At 44.8% G+C, this 19,416-nt stretch overlaps 1 protein-coding gene across 1 annotated transcript in view; it reads left to right on the top strand.

Annotated features, from left to right (window-relative positions):
- LOC126534890 (cytochrome P450 2C20-like) overlaps positions 1–10,040 on the top strand; it is a 72,252-nt gene extending 62,212 nt beyond the window's left edge. Inside the window, exons 7-8 of the mRNA XM_072289196.1 lie at positions 3,082–3,272; positions 9,671–10,040. Of these exons, the coding sequence (XP_072145297.1) occupies positions 3,082–3,272; positions 9,671–9,861 (382 nt within the window). The 3' untranslated portion in view covers positions 9,862–10,040. The remainder of the gene's footprint in view (positions 1–3,081; positions 3,273–9,670) is intronic.
- Positions 10,041–19,416: the final 9,376 nt, after the last annotated feature.

Raw genomic sequence — 19,416 nt, 5'->3', positions numbered from 1 at the left:
GCTCAGATATCGGCACTGGTGCTCCATTTTGTCGAAGTAGACACATTGATGCACTACGCTGGCAATTGAAACGTTTTGAATGCACAAGTATTGGCTTCACCAGAAAGACTTGCCCACATACCACCACTGGCATATATATGCACTTGCTCTTCACTCAGTAGCATTGAACTTAGTGTTCCCTATGTGGGAGCCATGTGTAAAACCGGTGTCACACGACCACTCTCGATCGCGATCAAGCCCGATCCGGATCGAAATTATCGATGCGACTGGCTCACTTTCGTAACTTACTCAAAGGAGCCAATCACGACCGAGAAATTCGATTTGTAACGGACTGGATAGCGACTAAAAGAGCCCCGTGTGAAACTGGTATCAAATAATGCACAGACGTATGCTAGGAAAATGTGTTGCACAAGGACAAAGAACTGCGACATGCCCTGTTGTGCGAAGCGCGCGAACAGAACACATGTATATAAAAAAAAAATCTGCGAGAGCGCTTCGCGAACTCCATGCGCACACATGGCACCCGCACGAACTCGGCAGGCCGCCGACTAAGTAAAGCGCGAAGGGCGCACAGCGTACATTCCGACACATGTCCCAAACTGCAAACAATCGTACTACCTAAAGCATACAAGTTATTTTATACCAAGGGCATACTCGACTCACGTATGCAGTATCCACAAGCGAGCTATGCAGCGTACATGCTGTATCCATTCGCCAAATAGTAAAATTGATAACAAGCACAAAGCTACAAGGGACTCAATACATTACTACCATTTGAGGCGTCAGATAAAATCGAATTTGGCCGTTTCATATATTGGACACAATATATGGACGCATGTGGTACCCGGTAATACCATGAAATACCCATCACGTGGGTAAAGGGGGCGAAAACACAATCGAGAACCTGAAGCGCAAACGATGAAAGCACGGTATGGTGCACTGTAGCGCGAGGGAAGAAAATAGGGCGAGCACTTGACCTCACTTTTGGGATACCGCACTAGTACTGAACCATTAAAAAAAAGGCCTGCTTGAACCAGTTCCCTTGTCTGCAACACTCTTGCTAAACGGGAAGCAAAAATACCACGATGACGGCTCTATTGCGGAGATCGGCAAGGTGCGCACAGACAGAAATTTTGCCGCCTTTCTTCGCATTCTGCAAAATGCTTTCTTGTTAGGATCACGCATAGCGGCCGACCCCGACGCTAGGGACACACAGGCACGATTTCGTCCCTCTAACTTTCGTCCTTATACTGCCCTTAACGCCTTAATTACAGCGTCAGTGAAAAGGCGCCTCACATAACATGACAATGAACTTGAAGAGCTGATTAGTGCCCTCCACTCCGCGCCCTCCAATTGAAAACACTACTGATTTCCAAATTAAACTACACAAACAGATCGCACAACCCAAACTAATCACAGAACGTCGTTTTCTTGACGGCAAAACCCTGCAACACTTACATGACAAAGGGCAGCGGCAGCACATTTAGAACAGCCGCTATCATACCACAGCGCAATGCAAGTGCGATAACGCTATTATGGCCGGCTCAAACAGATCGCACAACCCAAACTAATCACAGAATGTCGTTTTCTTGACAGCAAAGCACTGCAACACTTACATGACAAAGGGCAGCGGCAGCACATTCAGAACAGTCGCAAACAGACCATAGTGCCATGCGAGTGCGATAACGCAACTATGCCCGGCTTCACGAATAACGTGGCCGCCTTGGTCACATAACAATTGAAAACACTACTGATTTCCAAATTAAAACCACACAAACATATCGCACAACCCAAACTGATCACAGAATATCGTTTTCTTGACAGCAAAACACTGCAACACTTACATAGCAAAGGGCAGAGGCAGCACATTCAGAACAGCCGCAAACACACCACAGCGCAATGCGAGTGCGGTGACGCGACGACGCCATGACGACGCGACTATGCCCGGCTCGCCCGGATGCCCGGCATGACGAATCACGTGGCCACCTTGGTCACATGATTTGACGACGGTATCGCCACCTTGCGCAAGGTTGGATCGCGTTGATGGGTTGTTGAATATTGTAGAAGCCGCTAAAGAGGCTGACGCGCCGTGGCGTGGCGGTGGCGCCTTGAGTCGTTTTCAAAACGTATTCACCCCTCGTTTTTAAGCTGCCTGGCTTCAAACGTTATCAAAACGTATTCACCCCTCGTTTTTAAGCTATCTTGTTTGGAACGTCTTTGATGCGTCGATTTTGGTCAAAAATCCGTTTCAGACGTTGAATCCCTTAATACGACGTTTTCAAGAGTTTGTGTGCTACCTGGGGTGCAGCAGTCTTTAATGAACCGCTTATTGACACACACGTCAAACTTGCGTGCCCATTACCAGAGCATTCCGAACGTTAAAAAAATCATATAAGGCTTTCTAGCGATCTGGTTTACAAATACAAGAGGAAACTATGGCACTAGTCTCTACAGGAGTTGCAATACGGGCGGTTCAGCGAACATGGGAGTTATGGGAAGTAAATGGATTTGCATAACCTTCATCCTTCTCGCTTAAAATAGTTCCGCGGCTCTGTAAGTTAGTCATTTTCAACAAAGTACCGTGTTATAAATAAATAAATAAACAGTAAAATTATCTGTCAGCAGTAATCGAACACAGGACATCTAATACAGAAGCGCGATACTGAAACCACTTTGCCGCGGACGCATCAATCTAGAAGCAGCACAGAACGTCCTTATGATTTTCTTGCTGACGAGCCAGCATGTCGCGACGCTTGGCGCGTTTCCATTTCGGCACCTCAACAGGTTGAGTTGCGACAATTGTCCGTGTTCGCAGGGTATTCTGTAGTTGGGAAAACATAAATAAATTTGAAATTTTGGACACTTAAGACAAATAAAGTGTAATAAACAAAACTATGAGAAAGTTTCTACCTACCGGTACGAAGGTCAGAGCAAAATCATGTATTGCTCATCATTCCCATGGTGGCTGAGCGATCGCAGCGCCAGAGTGCCCTCTGGTAAATATTGTATAAAACTCTACGGCGTTAACAGCTTCGTTGTTAGCGTTAATGGCTGACTGACAACTCTTCTCTTTCCTCGCAGAGCCACAGAAGACGTGGTGATTGGTGACTTCTTCATCCCTAAGGGAACAGTTGTTCTTCCTAACATTTCGGCAGTGCACCGCGACCCCACATTGTGGAAGAATCCAAATAATTTTGATCCGCACCGTTTCCTGACTGAAGATGGGACTGGAATCCGAAACAAGCCGGAATATTTTATTCCATTTTCGATTGGTAAGATATTCTTAATATTTTGCAAAGTAAACGAGTGCAGCCGGCAGGAGGAAGTTTATCGCAAGGAAGCGAAAACACAAACCAGGCAATAAGTGCCATGGTAGTAGGGCGCTTTTGTGTTTTCAGTGCACATATTTTGGTATTCTAGAGCATATCTTAAGTCACCTGCGATGCTGGTATTCAGACGTGAACGTTTTCTTTGCAATATGCGTTCATCCTCTCCCCTTTGACTGTATAGTTTACAGATATACTGCTGCCCTTGCAAATATTCTAAAACAGATTATGGAAATCCTGTCTCGGTAAAGGGAAGGCGCAGCCTGTGACCAAGCAGTAGCCTTGTCACATGCATCAAAATGCTAAATAGATTAAACTTCAACATCCCTAAATGATATATAGTTGCGATGAACAGTAGCGAGATATATTTACCATACGATGTGCAATGTTGGAGGCAAAACCCTTTATAATAGGCCCGAAATTTACATTCTTTAAAAGCACGACCATGACACAAAGTTGGCCCGTCGGTAGTTACCACGCCAGGAGCAGCCATTACGCGGTGTTGGCTATACCGTTGACGGGTGTAAATGTTCCTTGAATTAGAGGAAAGTTTCTCCCCACTGGCCCGTATCATTGCATGCAGGTGGTGCAGGATATCACCCGAGCGTGCACTTCTGAGGGGTCATTCAAAGCATGCAAAAAAGTGTCTGTACTAACTATCTGCACCGCGCATGCGATTAAGCTTTCAGCCGTAGGAGCACCAAAGCTTTTTTCAAAAAATAAAAAGTTTTTGATTCATCTTTTTCAGGCACATGCTCCTGTAAATAAAGTAGATATAGCATAGGAAGTATATTTTAAAAGAAAATGCCAGTTGGTAAATGGATCTCCACGGAATGATCAATTTCCACCGAGAAAGGACCAGTGGACACCATCTAAAGACACAGTAGTTCGGGCTGAAGACACCGCGCCGACAAACATTCGAATCCATAGTGTTTGAACAGTTTTCTAAGAGACATACAATTGGAAAGCGCTGCCCAGCGCTAGCTTTAGTCACTCCGTAGGCTAGATGATCAAGGGCCCCAGCTTGTAATTAAAGAAGAAGCTTTGTTCAGAGAAAGCGCCAACTTCCCGCAGCTGCCAAGTACATGAAATAGATACACCCATACAATTTTCGCTTATGTCAAGCGCAGAGCGAACGAGGCAGAAGCTCCCATTACAGATGCCAACATCTCCCACTAGAAGATTTAGCGTTTACGTGGCCTCTTGGCGTTGCTCAAATTTTCGTTGCACAGGTTCTTTTTGCAGACTCTTTCGCAGCAAAGAGGAAGGTCTGGCGCCTGAAAGTAAATATGTAAAAAATATGTTTCACTAAGAATCAGCAGACTTTTCTTCTATAAAGAGGTTAACATCACTAGTCCACTTGAATCTTGCAGCCAGCACCAAGTGATATTTTGGCTTCAGCTGCCTTGAAGCAGCAGTAAAGCAGAACGAAAACAGGCTACAGTCAAAGCACAATGTAGCGGCGAACACAGTAGGAGATCGTCGAAATCTCTTCTGCGGCGCAAGCACTTCGGCTTTCATACATGAGTCTTCGAAAGTTGCAGAATAATCGCTGGTGTCCGCCTGTCTGCCCGAAAGTTCTACAAAATTCGCATCGCGAGTACAAGGAATCAGGTGACATAAGGTTCAGTGACAACAGTCAGCGGTACAACCGTCCCTACCATTCGAGAAATTTCCGATACATGCCGGCACGTCCTCCGCATAGCGATAACATTTCTTAGACGGTGAAACCCGGTCACTCAACAAACAAGTACCAATGCTCCCTTAAATAGCATTGTTCCGATGCAAGAAACATAACAGGAGAGCAAAAAGGAAAAGCACGCCTAGGCAAAAAAAAAACAAAGAAACAGTTCCAAAGTTCGTCAACGCTGGTAGAGCTGCTTGAGCCGCACAACATGGACAATTTCAGGTCGTGAGCGGCGTCGCTGTGATAGCGGAATGCCGTCTGGCGCAACCTCGTAGTCCAGTGTGCCAATCGTCGAATGATCTTGTACGGTCCGAAGTAGCGTCGCAGAAGGTTCTCATTAACACCTAGTCGATTTATTGGGGTCAAAACGCAAACATGGTCGCTGGTCTGGTACTCTAGGTGTCGTCGTCTGCGATTGTAGTGCCACCTGTAGGTCCTCTGCTGATAATTGATGTGCAGGCAGGTGAGCTGTGGGGATTGTTTGGCGTGCTGGAGGTAGACGCTGACGTCGAGGTTGCCTGCGAGAGTGACGTACAGCAGCATGGCGTTGAGAGTCGGCGGCGTGTTCCTTCCGTAAATCAGCTTGAATAGCGTGATTTGCGTGGTTTCTTGTACGGCCGCGTTTCTTGTACGGCTGTGTTAAAGCCCAGGTTACGTACGAATGGACGGCATCCTAGGTCTTCTGCTCTACCTCGCCTACATTGCGAATATACGGGCAAAAGTCTTGTTTAACCTCTCCGTAAAACCATTCGCCTGCGGATTGTGGGCAGTTGTCCTCCTGTGGCTTGTGTGGCTGTATTGCAGAAGGGCTTGCGTGAGCTGCACTCTAAAAGCCGTTGCTCGGTCAGTGATGAGCAATTATGGGGCACCACGTCGTAGCAGGATGATGTGGACGAAAAATTTGGCTTCTTCAGCTGCACTACCCTTGGGCACGGCCTTCGTTTCGGCGTAGTGGGCAGAGTAGTCGGCGGCCACGACGATCCACTCGTGTTCATATATTGCCATCGGAAAGGGTTTCAACAAATCCATCCCGATTTGCTGAAACCGCCGGCGAGGAGGCTGAACCCGCTGTAGTAAACCCGCTGCCCTCGTCAGTGGTGTCTTTCGTCGCTGGCAATCAGAGCACGTCTTGATGTAGCGGTCGACATAGGCGGTCAGGGGCGGCCAGTAGTACTTGTATTCCTGCAAGCGTAATAAAAAAGTAAAGGTGCCCGGGTGTCTGATCATCGTGCAGGGCGTGTAAGACTTGTAGCCGGAGTTCTGCTCGCACAACGAGAAGGTAGTTTGCGCGGACTGGGGAGAAGTTCTGATTTGAGGACGTCATTCCGCAAGCGAAACAAATACAGTCGACGTTAAAATGCCCTAGGGACGACGTCGGTCTGGCTTTCCAATTACTCCACAAGGCTTCGTAACTGCGCGCCTGCTCATTGCTGCTCGGTGAAGTCGTCTGAAGTTATTGTTCCTATGAAAAAGCGTCACCGTCTCGTTCGCCTTGTGGTGGTGGGTCAAAAAGCGCGCGACAGGCAGTGAGTGGCTGGATGCTTTCTCCCGGACTGACCACAGTGATGCCTAATTACTTGAGTCTCGGGCTTCATCGTGTAAGGTCACCTGAAGGATCCTTCATGTTTGCGAGTGCGCACATGACGTGGGGCCCGCTTACCACTTTGAAGTGCCTGCCTTATAATGAAGGCCGAAATTTCGCCGTACCCTAAATAATCGCAAGGAACTCTTTCTAATTCGAATAATAATTCGCTTCTGCTTTTGATAGTAGCCGGCCAGCGTAAGCTATGAAGGCTCGTTCACACCGGCGATTGACAGCGGTCGTGCGACCAAGGTAGTCGCACTACGACCAGTCTCAAATGGTGGATTTTCTCCAAAAGCTACTATTCTAGGCCACTCGCTCACTACTCGATCTGACAGTCGTGCGATCGTGGTCGCCAAACTCATAAGCCAGTCAGCAACGCGCCCATAGTGATGTTAGCATGTGTTTTCTACCGGCGGCCACCTGCGTCGCACCAAAGCCCATGCCATCATATCAGACTGCAAGAGTGCATTTGCAGAGTCCACGCAACCATGTCCGACTACTGCAACGTAATTGGTGTCTTGCTTCGTGATGTTGGGGTGCAGCAGTTCCAGCTCTGTGCCGAATGTACGCGGTAGCATTCGTAGGAAACCGAACGCTATCAAATGCAAGGAAAAAAGATGTGCTCCGATTCCCACGCAACACAAACTACAAATTACAACTTACTCTGGATATCATCACGCGCGGGAAGTTCGAGCAGTAGGCGGCTCGCGTGGCCGGCCACTCATCGCGAATTGCAGCATGGGCGCACACACTAGCGTCGCCTTTTCTTCGGAGGCTTACGCGCTGCCACAGCTGACACCACGCACGGCGCAGCACATCAGCACAGTGACGACGTCTGCCTCTACGCTTGAATAAAATCTATGGCTGTTGCCTGAACGCGAAACCAGCAAAAGCGCGCGAACTGTGTAGATCCGTAGAGTTCTCGCTGAGAATGACAATCACTGAGATTGCGATTGCAGGTCGCGCTTGCCCAGGCTTGTCGGTGTCAGCATCGTTCACTTTCAGTCACCTTTTAGTCGCCAGTCCCGAATGTTCGCGCGACCTCCTCAAGTCGCCAGTCCAATTGAGCCTTTACGTTTTCAACTCTGTCCTTCGTTTGAACTACCACAGCACCGCGAACCATTTCACTTGCGTCGTTGTGTATTTCCGTCTTAGCGTCTTGGTCGAAGTGTGAGAGCACCAGCGGTGACTGCAGCAGTCATTACAGCTCTTTAATTGCCTCATCTTGCGGTGCCTCTCATTTAAGGCCGATGTCGGCTCTCGTGAGAGGAGTTAATGGTTCCACAATGCTTGAGAAGTGCTTGACGAAGCACCTGTAATAGACACATCGGCCAAGTAATCTGCGCATGGTCTTTTTGTCGATGGGCCGCAGGAAGTTAGCAATGGCGGATGTCTTCTGCGGGTCGGGACGGGCTCCAGACTTGCTGGTAACATGGTCTGGAAACAGAATGTTTTCGTAAGCAAAACAACAATTTGTGGCTTCAGAGTGAGTCCAGATGAATTTATCGGCTGTAGTACTGAATGAAGCCGCCTCAGGTCATCTTCGAAATCTATGCTAAAGACTACAACGTCATCCACGTCGACGAGATAAGTCTGTCACTTCAGTCCTGCCAAGACTGTGCCCATCACGGGCTGGAACTTTGCAGGTGCATAGCAAAATCCGAATGACATCACCTTGAAACCGAAGAGGCCATCTGGCGTTATAAACGTGGCCTCCTCTCAATCCCTTTCGCCGACTTTAATTGGCCAGTAACCAGCATTGAGATCCACTGTCGAAAAGTACTTAGCATTGCAGAGTCGGTCAAATGCGTCATCTATCCATGAGAGTAGGTATACGTCCTTCTTTGTTCTTTTGCTCAAGCGGCGATGACCGACGTAGAAGCGCTGAGTTCCGTACTATTTCTTCATTAAGACAACAGGCGACGCCCACAGACTGTTCGGTGGCTGGGAGATGTTGTCGCGCAGCATTTTGTCGACTTGTTGCCTTATAGCTTCTCGTTCTACCGTCGACACTCTGTAGGAGCTCCCGCGGAGTGCCCGAGCAGATTCTTCGGTTATTATGCAATGCTTCGCAACATGTGTTTGGCGAATCCTAGATGACGTCGAAAAGCAGTCTTTGTATCTTTGGAGAGGACACTCGAGCTGTTGTTGCTTACTCATGAGGAGGCTTCGATTTATGCCGAAGGCTGGTTCAGAAGCTATTGTCGTCGAGGCAGATCTGGCAGAATCCGAGTGGACGAAGCCAGAAACAGAAAAACGCCAATGGGAATAGGTGGCGCAAGCGAAAGAAAGCTACCTTTTTAATATCAAAATTGGTATTTTGCCCTTTTCCCTACCCTTATCGCTTTTGCGCTTGTCACTAGGTATTCACGTTAAGTTATTTCGCGCAGAATATTTTTTTCTGAACTGCAGGGCACTTATTCGCCATGCGAAATTTGACGATATATCATGTTCAGTAGAAACGATGGTCAGCTTAATGTTGTGTCAAGTGCTGCAAAACATTCCTTTGCTGATTCTCGCAACGTAGCAAAGCTGGTATCAATCACTTGAGACTGATGACTTATTATTTGAGAAATATTTCTCCTAGATTTATCCTAACATGTCTTTATGGCTTAAAAACAAAAGATCAAATATATGTAAAAGCTTTCTTTTTCTGATATTCGCTCTAGGACCGCGACACCTCTACGTCAAAATGAGTTGACTCATAAAAGGTCTTTCTTTTTGTATCAGAGTTCTGGTGGCGGTATAAGTGTTCTTACAAATTCTTGAGTCTATTCGTTACCTTTTTAAGAGTATATTTTTGTTTATTTCTTCCGAGAACACAAACTAGAGCCGAGCAGGCGTTGTCAAAATTAGCCATATCAGGTTATGTTAGCCCCAAAATTTCCAGGCGACAGCGTTACTCCTCTTGTTTTCGCATTGAAATCGCTTTACAAAGCGTCTTTTGAGCCTGAGAGTGTCATGTACTGATATCGTGCGAGGGAAATTTAGTAGTACAGCTCTAATTATTTTGGTATTCTCTATTTAAGTGATTTTGGTCTCTTCAGTAACATTACATCATGTTCTACGCAGGACGTCGAGCGTGCCCAGGAGATACGTTTGCCACGATGGAGATCTTCCTGATGCTGTCACTTCTTGCCCAAAAGTACCGTATTGTGCCTGAACACCCATTAGAGTACAATCGGGACTCAGCGGAGCTCCCTTGGCAATGCCTGAAGGATATGAAACTGCGGTTTCTGCCTCGAGAAGTTCCCTATTGCTAAAAACATTCATTATAAAGTGGACAATGCTATAGCGAAACACTGCTGTATATCACTGGCTGTTATAAACAGCATGTTTTGACTATGTTCTCGAAGGCCAAATCTTTCCGGTTCTACTAGACATGTTAAGGTGATTATTGTAGCACCATCTGCGGCAAATAAAGCGGCTCTTCTTCTCTTGATGAGACCAATTTATATCAGTAACGGTTTCTTCTCTGGATAAAAATAAACACGTAATATGTAATTTCTGATTTCTTGTTCTTCACTTGCGGTGGTCTAAGATAACAGAGTAATGCTTGGTGAACGGTGTTAAGGCTCCGTTCGCTGTAGAAAGCGGGAATGGTTTTGTGAACGAAAATGAGTTGAAGATGATGGCAATTGTCGATCATTTTTTTTTTTCATTTGTCATTCTCATTTATCACTGCAACAACTAATATTTGCACCACCAATCGGGCAAGTTTCAGCTGATTAAGGGAGCTATGTTGTTTTCACCTAAGTTTGAATATTGACTTTCGTAAGTTCATTTCATGACTTCACTGGAAACAACTAATGTAACCCAGAGGGACCCCACAAAAGCTCTTTTCTACGTTTGCAGTAAACTTTAGCACATTCATTATTGCGCCTCAGAAAGAGGGAGACAGCGGCTCTTTCTTTCGTAGCGCTTCGCGTTTCCGGTGAAGTAACAAAAATAGAGGTCCAGAATGTTTGTTGATGATAGAAAGGAACTACCTCTGCGTGCAATAGTATAACGCCTAATAGGCTAGTTTTTTTTCCAGCTCTAATTGCCTTGTGACGAACACAAACACCACCATATGAAGATGATGTACACCACCAACAGCAGCATCATGACCACTTAATGCAAGACGACTACGCTGAAGTTACGGTTGAGAGCACTGCCCAACGTAACTGCTTAAGCCACCTGTTCCGGGCAATAAACATCATTTTAAATTGTTTGAGGTGGTGGGATCGACTGCCAAGCTTCCAGCCTTTAACTCCGTACCCGTACGATACGGCTCTGTATGCCTGAAGACGCAACCATGCCCCCGCCGTCTACATCTCGGCCGTCTACACCCCCTCCATTCGCCATCTGCTCTTCATCTGTTCCTGTGGTCTCCAGAGGAACCGACTAATGCGATGTGGAGGACTGACTATTGTCTTACGATACGTTAAGCGCCAATATCCGATGGGATGATGCCACTAAACTCAACAATGTCATTTACTTTCCAATGTACCTAATCTGCGGTTTAAAAAATTGCAGATTCCGCGCACTGTGGGAATTGATGTAAGCGAAGTTTTCTCTGATGTTTTCGTTCACGTTGACGTTATTTGACGGTGAAATTGACGGCATACGCAGTCTTGACATATGTGAAAGTTTACCTGTACCGCTTGTGTTTGTTGTTCATGCTCGCTGAACGCTCTATGCGATCGTTTGTTTCTGGGCACTAAGTAGACGCTTCGGCGCCATTCTTGGTTTTACTCTTGCTAATGGAGGTATCCTGGCTCCTCTGGGTGTTGTACAGGTCAGTATAGAATTATTCCGCTTCTTTTATTATATATTCGAGATTGCTGATGATAATGCGCTGCTTATCTTTCAGCGCATATATCTTGGTTTGCCCTATGCCAAGTTTCTTTCTCCCTGATTTCAGGCTGCATCGAGTTTTTACTGCTTCTGCAGTCTTTCTCACGTTATAGTTTCGTATATCACTTATTTTCGCCTTGCTGATCACTTTTGACAGTACCTCAAATCTGATTTATTGAGGTGGACACTTTTATTTCTTGACTTTTCTTTATTAGGTCATATGTTACTTGGGAGAGTTTGCCTACTCGTTGCCTTCGTGCCTTGCCTCCCACTTCAATTGCTGCTTCTGAGGCCAGCCTAGTTACGGTTTTATTCATTAGCTCTATGTCATTATCATCTATCTGTTCTAAGGCTGCATATCTTTTTGCAAGTACCAGCCTGAATTTCTCTGCTTTTACGCTTACTGCCTCTAGGTTAAACTGTTTCTTCTTGACCAGTTTTGCCCTTTCTTTCTTTAAAATGAGGTGAATCATAGCCCTAAGTAACATATGATCACTGCACTTCACATTACTTATCACTTCTACATCCTGCACTATGCTAGAATCAGCAGAAAGTATGTTCATTTCTTGTTTCACCGTTAGATCTTTTCCAGGTCTACATTCTGTTGCTACGCCTCCTGAAAAAAAGCGCATGATTTGAAGTTCATTTCTTTCTGCAAATTCTACCAGCATTTCCCCTCTAGCGTTCCTAGAATCGCTGTAGTTGCCAATAGCTTGTTCAGCAGCCTGGTTTTTTCCCCACATTTGCATTGAAGTCGCCCAATACTATAGTATACTGAGTTTGCGCTTTGCTTATCTCTAATTCAACATCTTCGTAACACTGATCTACTTCCTCATCATCGTGACTGAATGTTGGAGCGTAGGCATGTACTACATTAATTTATACCTCTTTAGTTTGATTACGAGTACAGCTAGCCTCTCATTAATGCTGTAGAATTCGTCAATGTTGCCCGCTGTGTCCTTATGGATTAGGAATCCTACGCCCTATAGCTTTTGATCCGGGAGACATCTATAGTAGAGGTGTCCGTTATTGAGCAATGTGTAAGGCTCACCAGTTCTGATTTTATAATAGCCGATGATATCCCAAACAATATCTGACAGTTCCTGAAAGAGTCCCGCTAAGCTAGCCTCAATCGAGAGGGTTAAAGTGTTAAGCGATGCAAGGGTCAGTTTCCATTGGCGGCCTGTCCGGACCCACAGATTCTCAGCACCCTCTGCTGCGTTACAGCTCTGACCGCCGCCTTGGTCAGGTGCGGCGGTTAGCCAGCAGGTGGAGTGGTTCTCTGCAGCGCAGTGGCACATCACCTGCACCATGCAACAATTGAAAACTTTGGTGTAGTGGCATGCGTTTGCCACAAACAACTGAGGGCAATGGTATAGCACACCATCATTGGCGTGAACGGGGTAGACTGTGCACGAATCGGGCGCACCTTATTTTGTTCACCAGCCACCATGTCTGCACCATGCCAAAGTGCCTTAGCGATTCTAGTCACAGCTGTGCACATCACTGAGTAACACGGCACGATAAGACTATCAAAGCGGTCTGCACACGGGGCTTCGGAGAAGATTCTTCAGCAGATATTGAGTATGCACCTGATGGCGAACAAGCCAAATTCAAGTTTCTTCCTGTTCAGGAACCCGGGCCCGTGTTGCTCACTGATGGTAGCACAAAGACATACGTGCTACAATGTTTATTCATCAGTTACCATAGACCTTTAATGTTTTGAGCAGATCGAAAAGGTCTGGCAGTGACTTTAATGACTCAAAGCGCAACAAGGCAAGGACAACGAACGTATATGATTGGACCTGCACTGTTGTTTTGCGTAAACTCGTCATGCCACAGGTTCTTGATGTCAAGACGTAAAATTTGCGAGACCCAGCTTTTCGTGTTAGCCAACGACATACGCTATAGAATCAACCTCTCAAGTTATCATTAAAATGAGTGCTAAAACCCTTTAATGCTTACATTAGGACCAGAATTCACAAGTGGCTGTAATATCAACATGTAAGCACTCAGGGGGTTCCTGAAGCCAACATTTTTGAGCACAATATGGACCTCCACGGGAGTTAAGCCACGGGAGTATACGTGTGATGGGAGACAATGCCACACTCTTAAAGCCACTAGTTGCGAAGCAATACACGACACTCTTTCTCACAAGACCTTATCACACTAGTAACATTCGTTGGCCAACTTTTGATGTATCCTATTTTGAAGCAAGGACATAAAGAGGACATCCCAGTGTTTCATCCATGATTAAATCACCTGTATTAAATGGACCCACCTTAAAGTTTCCTTGGCAGTAACATGTGTAAGTCCATGCTTGTAACGTTTATTGTCTCGCTCTAGTGGAACGGACGACCACGCCGCCTGATCATGCACTTTGTAATGAAGCTTTCTTTTTACAGAAAATCACATACCGACTGCACACATAACAATCCTTAGACCTGCGCAGGGCACTTGAGCGTTACGCTGCGGAAAAAGGTTATCAGTGAATGGCTAGCGACAGTACAGCGTGATTACTTTGGCTCTAAAACGAGGGCTCTTTCCCGCGCGTGCAATGAGGCCGCGAAGCACTCATTTAGCGACTTCATTCACTACCGCCCTTAGTCGGCGGACAGCAAATATAAACCATGTGACACGATTGTGCGTTAACATTTGAAGATGAAAGATAAATTTTGACTAAACAAGCGCGCGCACATGCCGCACTTGGGTCATCTGCCATTTACAAATTCTCCCATGTAGCAGCACCGCAACCAGGTAATGTTACGTATAAGTGATTCAAAAACGCTCTTAGGAAGTCTAAAGCAACCTGACATAAACAGCTTCGTCTAATATGCATTCTCGGCACTAGTACACTGTAGCACTGGCTGGCTGATGGGGCGGTCCGCGGGATGCGTCACAAGGAAAATAAGCGAGCGAGGAACCTGGTAATGAAGTATCACGCTGCCGAAAGCTTACGTTTGTATAGCAGAAGCACATCGAATGGAAAAGTGAAGTACTTACGATAGCTTACGCTTTACGGTAGCACAAGGCCCCCCAAAAAATAAACCATCCACATCTTTATGCACTTATTTGAGTGTAGCTCCTCTTTGAGCTTGCCATTCTGCCACCAAAACCAGCGACGGATGTGAGATCCTGGACTCGAAAAACAAAGAACGAATACGACATCCTGGACCTGACGTTTGGGTGAACCTAACACCTGCGTTCCCTGGACCGGCTGAACGCAGAAATTTTCTTGCTTGCGTCGCTGTAAACGAAGGTATACTCAAACATTATCGCCTAAAATGTCATTTTATTTCTGCAGTATCTTGTATAATGCGCAACACATTACAAAAACTTTGAGATTGAAGCACGGTTTACCGCCAGGTTAGACCAGGGTATGCATTCTTCTGCAATTTTCTTCCAGATTTAGTGCCAGAGATTAACTATTTATTTATTTTCAGAACAGCAATAACAAAATAACAACCGTACATGTACTCATATAAATATAGTCATCAAGTATTTATGGAAATAAAAATTTTGAACTGGAAGAAAGTGTGGCACCTTTGAGAGGAATGCTACAACTGTCGTCCGGAGGCTACGATCGCTGATCGCTGTGAGCGCGAGACTTTTCTCGCAGGCAACAGGCAGTTGCGAACTCTCCCGCTACTTTGAAAGGCTGCATCGGCTGTCAGGATTGCTGAACGTCTTCAAGTACTTTTTATCACATCTACTGAAGTGTTAGCTAATACACTTGTGGCCTCCTACGTGTATGCTTCGTTACATTTTATATTGACGTAGCGCTCCTGAAGCGTGTGCCAGCAGCTGCTAAGGCGTGGCTTTGAAGTGTGGAAAGGCTTATGTCGGGCCAAACCGGCCGCTGCATTCATGAACGCTTGGGGGAACATGCCTGAAATTTAAGTAACTTAAAGGACAAGTACGCACATTTGGTTGCGCACGTAATTGCATGCACAGGTTGCGAGGCTCGATTGAGAAAGGCGAAGATTCTCGGTAAGAGTGCAGACGCGACGGCGCGGGTCAGTTTGGAAGCGTTCACATACAGAAATACGGTAGCAAGTGCGTAAGCACCCCCTCTGTATCGTTTTTTGCTGCAGAGCTTCAGTTTTTGGAAGCGACCGCTTACTGATTTGATTGCATGATCGTATCCATCGCCTTTTTTTTCTACTTTTTAACTTTTTTCTAGTATTTTTCTAGTTTTCTTGTGTTCCTGCGCCTGATTCCGTCGTCTGCCGGCACGTTCGTTCATAGATGCGCACTGTCATTTTCCCTGATTGTATCACTCCTTCCCCCCCTCCCTTCTGCCTTTCCCCTTTTATAATGTATCCGTATTCCGTCAATAAAATTTATTTGACACTCAGTGCATGTGTCTCGTCCTTGGTACTTTGCGCTTGCATGTGTTTGCGCTGTTACAATTTTTATGTCAAGTATGCACCAACTCGCTCAGAAAAAAGTTTTAATGTCATCATCATCATCAGCCTGACTACGCCCATTGCAGGGCAAAGGCCACTCCCATACTTCTCCAACTACCCGGGTCATGTAATAATTGTGGCCATGTTGTCCCTGCAAACTTCTTAATCTCATTCGCCCACCTAACTTTCTGCCGCCCCCTGCTACGCTTCCCTTCCCTTGGAATCCAGTCCGTAACCCTTAATGACCATCGGTTATCTTCCCTCCACATTACATGTCCTGCCCACGCCCATTTCTTTTTCTTGATTTCAAATAAGATATCATTAACCCGCGTTTGTTCCCTCACCCAATGTGGTCTCCTCTTATTCCTTGACGTTAGACCCATCATTCGTCTTTCCATAGCTCGTTGCGTCGACCTCAATTTAAGTAGAACCCTCTTCGTAAGCCTCCAAGTTTCTGCGCCGTACGTGAGTATTGGCAAAACACAGCCGTTATACACTTTTCTCTTGATGGATAATGGCAACCTGTTGTTCAGGATCTGAGAATGCCTGCCTAACGCCCCCCAGCTCATTCTCATTCTTCTAATTATTTCAATCTCATGATCCGGATCCGCGGTCACAACCTGGCCTAAGTAGACGCATTCATTTACCCCTTCTAGTGGCTCTCTACCTATCGTAAGCGGCTGTTCTCTTTTGAGACTGTTAAAGATTACTTTAGTTTTCTGCAGATTAATTTTTAGACCCGCCGTTCTGCTTTTTCTTTCGAGGTTAGTGAGCATGCATTGCAAGTGGTCCCCTGAGCTACTAAGCAAGGCAATATCATCAGCGAATCGCATGTTACTAAGGTATTCTCCATTAACTCTTATCCCCAATTCTTCTCATTCCAGGTCTCTGAATACCTGCTAGCATGTAGCCTGCAAGAAATCATGAATGAACCTACACGCACACAAGGTACCGTAAAAACATTCTGGACTCTATTCTTCTCAGCCAATACTTCCTGATAAGTGATATTACATCGAGCATTATAAAAAGCATCTCAGACCACGACATACCAATAAGCGCCTTACCAATTAGGAACACCCTAATCAATCATAGCAAAATTTATGTGATCACCAACTTCAACAAAGTGGATGAAAGCAGTGTACTAACTCACCTAGATTACGAGTTTCACAGCTTTTCACAGCTCGCTTCTGATTCATCTTGTGACGTGAATACTCTCTGGATTACGTTCAAATAAATTGTATTTTTTGTGTCGATAAGTATGTTCCAAAAAATATAAAGAAAGAACACAGATTAAACCCATGGATCACGCGAGAGGTAATTCAGTCAAAGCGTCGACTGAATCGGCTTCGTAAAACCATCAAGACCAATCCAAGCCAGCCGACAAATTGAAAACTCCAGTACACTAGCGATGATCTCCAAAACAAGGCCAATGTGGCAAAGGATCATTCCTTTAACGCAACTCTTCCAAACTTTCTTGCAAACAATCCTCGTAGGTTCTGGAAGCACTTCAGTGGAAATGCAGAAGTGCCACAACTTTCTGCAGAAGAAAAACACGACAAAGCTGATTCATTCATTCATTTTTTCCAGTCAGTATTCACTGTCGAAAATAAAAATATACCCACGGTCAATTCATGCTTTACCATGACCAGCGATGACCTAATTATTACGGATACAGGTATGATGAACCTTCTGTTAGAAATAGAATAAGACATCTAGTGTTCCCGATAACGTCCCTAATGAGTTTCTTAAGATGTACGCAGAATGGAGTGGCAAATATGTAGGCCTAACTTTCAGGAAATCTTTCCAATCCTCTAAATTACCGTCAGAGTAGAAATGATATAAAATTATACCAATACATAAATCCTGAGATAAAGATATATTATCAAATTATAGGCCTATATCTCTTACAAGTACATCCTGCAAACTTCTTGAACATATTATCTTTAAACACATTACACTTTTCCTTCAACGACTAAACTTTTTTACTCCGAACAAGCATGGACTTCGAAATGGTTTATCAACTACTGCACAATTGATCCAATTTGTACATGACCTTGCTTAAAACCTGAATAACCGAAGTGAAACAGATATGGTTCTACTAGATTTCTCAAAAGCCTTTTATAGTGTAAGCCTTAACAAATTAATTATCAAATTAGAAGCCGTCTTGGGTAATAGCCCAATTACCCGTTGTATCCAGGTCCGTTCGCTTAATCGGACACACATTGTATTATTTGAAGTTGAAGTTTGTTTTCACCACTAACAGTAGAGTGTGTTTTACACAGAACAGTTGTGGCGTGGAAAGTGGGAAAAAAGCTGTGCTTATGCAGCTTGACTAGCCCCACCTCCCATCCGTACAAAGCGGAAGAACGACAGCACAGCAAACTTCATACAGTCTGAACGTATTATAGAAAAAGAAAAATAAGTAAAAACGTGTACAATAATTGTCAAGTATACATAATTATATGCGCCCTTGGGTGCCTAAAAGTACATCAATCATTCAAGCTTCATACAGTCTTAACGTATTATAGAAAAAGAAAAATAAGTAAAAACGTGTACAATAATTGTCAAGTATACATAATTATATGCGCCCTTGGGTGCCTACAAGTACATCAATCATTCACGCACAAAAAACCAAAACCAACGACAAGAAAATTATTGCAAGGTGACATAACAGTAAGACATACTGTAAACAGAAAGGAGGGCTTTAGTTAGACAGAATTTTTCTAGGCTTGTAGCGGATTATGTAAACATGTCGAATAGCTCCCTGCCTGAAAGGACACGCAAGTGATCTTCTGTAAGCTTGAACGTATTTAGTACGTGTGGAATGGTGAATTTTAACATTTGGAGACCGTAGTTCGTTCGTGTTCGGGGAATGTGCCAGTGTTCAGAATTTCTGATGGGACGCAATGAAATGTTCCGCTGTAATTGCGCTAAACCTATTAAGTTTAAGCTATTTCTACGAATTTCTGACCTTAACGACAACAACAATTGATGTTCATAGGCAACACTGAATTTTAAAACCTTAAACTTCATAAATAAATGAGACGTAGGATCTCTATAGCCTAAATTGGCAACAGCCCGCAAAGCACACTCCTGAAGTGTAGATATCTTTTTCTTTAATGTTTGTGTTCCAGACGCCCATACCAACGGGCAGTAGCGTAGGTGGGAACTAAAAAGCGCATTAAAAATATGAAATTTCTGGGGAACCGGCAGAAACGACTGACACTTCCTTAGCGTACCTAGGGCTTTTCTTAGTTTAATACATAATTCTTCAATGTGAGAATCCCACAGCATATGTTGATGAAAGATAATACCTAATGTTTTGACAGTCTCTGAAAGTTCGAGTTCAAAATTATTTAGTAGCAGTTTATGTGAGTACTTGCAAGCCGTTCCTTTCGCGCGGAAAAGAACGGCCTTGATTTTAGAGCTGTTGATTTGTAATGAATTACGACAAGACCATTCGGATAATTTATGTAAAGTTTCATTAGCGGCTTGAATCAACTCATCTAGGTTTGCTCCTGTAAAAAATAAGCTCGTGTCATCTGCATAGATAACGTATGTTATTGATCG

This window comes from Dermacentor andersoni, chromosome 7, assembly GCF_023375885.2.
Source record: "Dermacentor andersoni chromosome 7, qqDerAnde1_hic_scaffold, whole genome shotgun sequence".
Lineage (NCBI taxonomy): Eukaryota > Metazoa > Arthropoda > Arachnida > Ixodida > Ixodidae > Dermacentor > Dermacentor andersoni.
The sequence above is the reverse complement of the archived record's forward strand: the minus strand, read 5'-3'. Positions and strand labels throughout refer to the sequence as shown.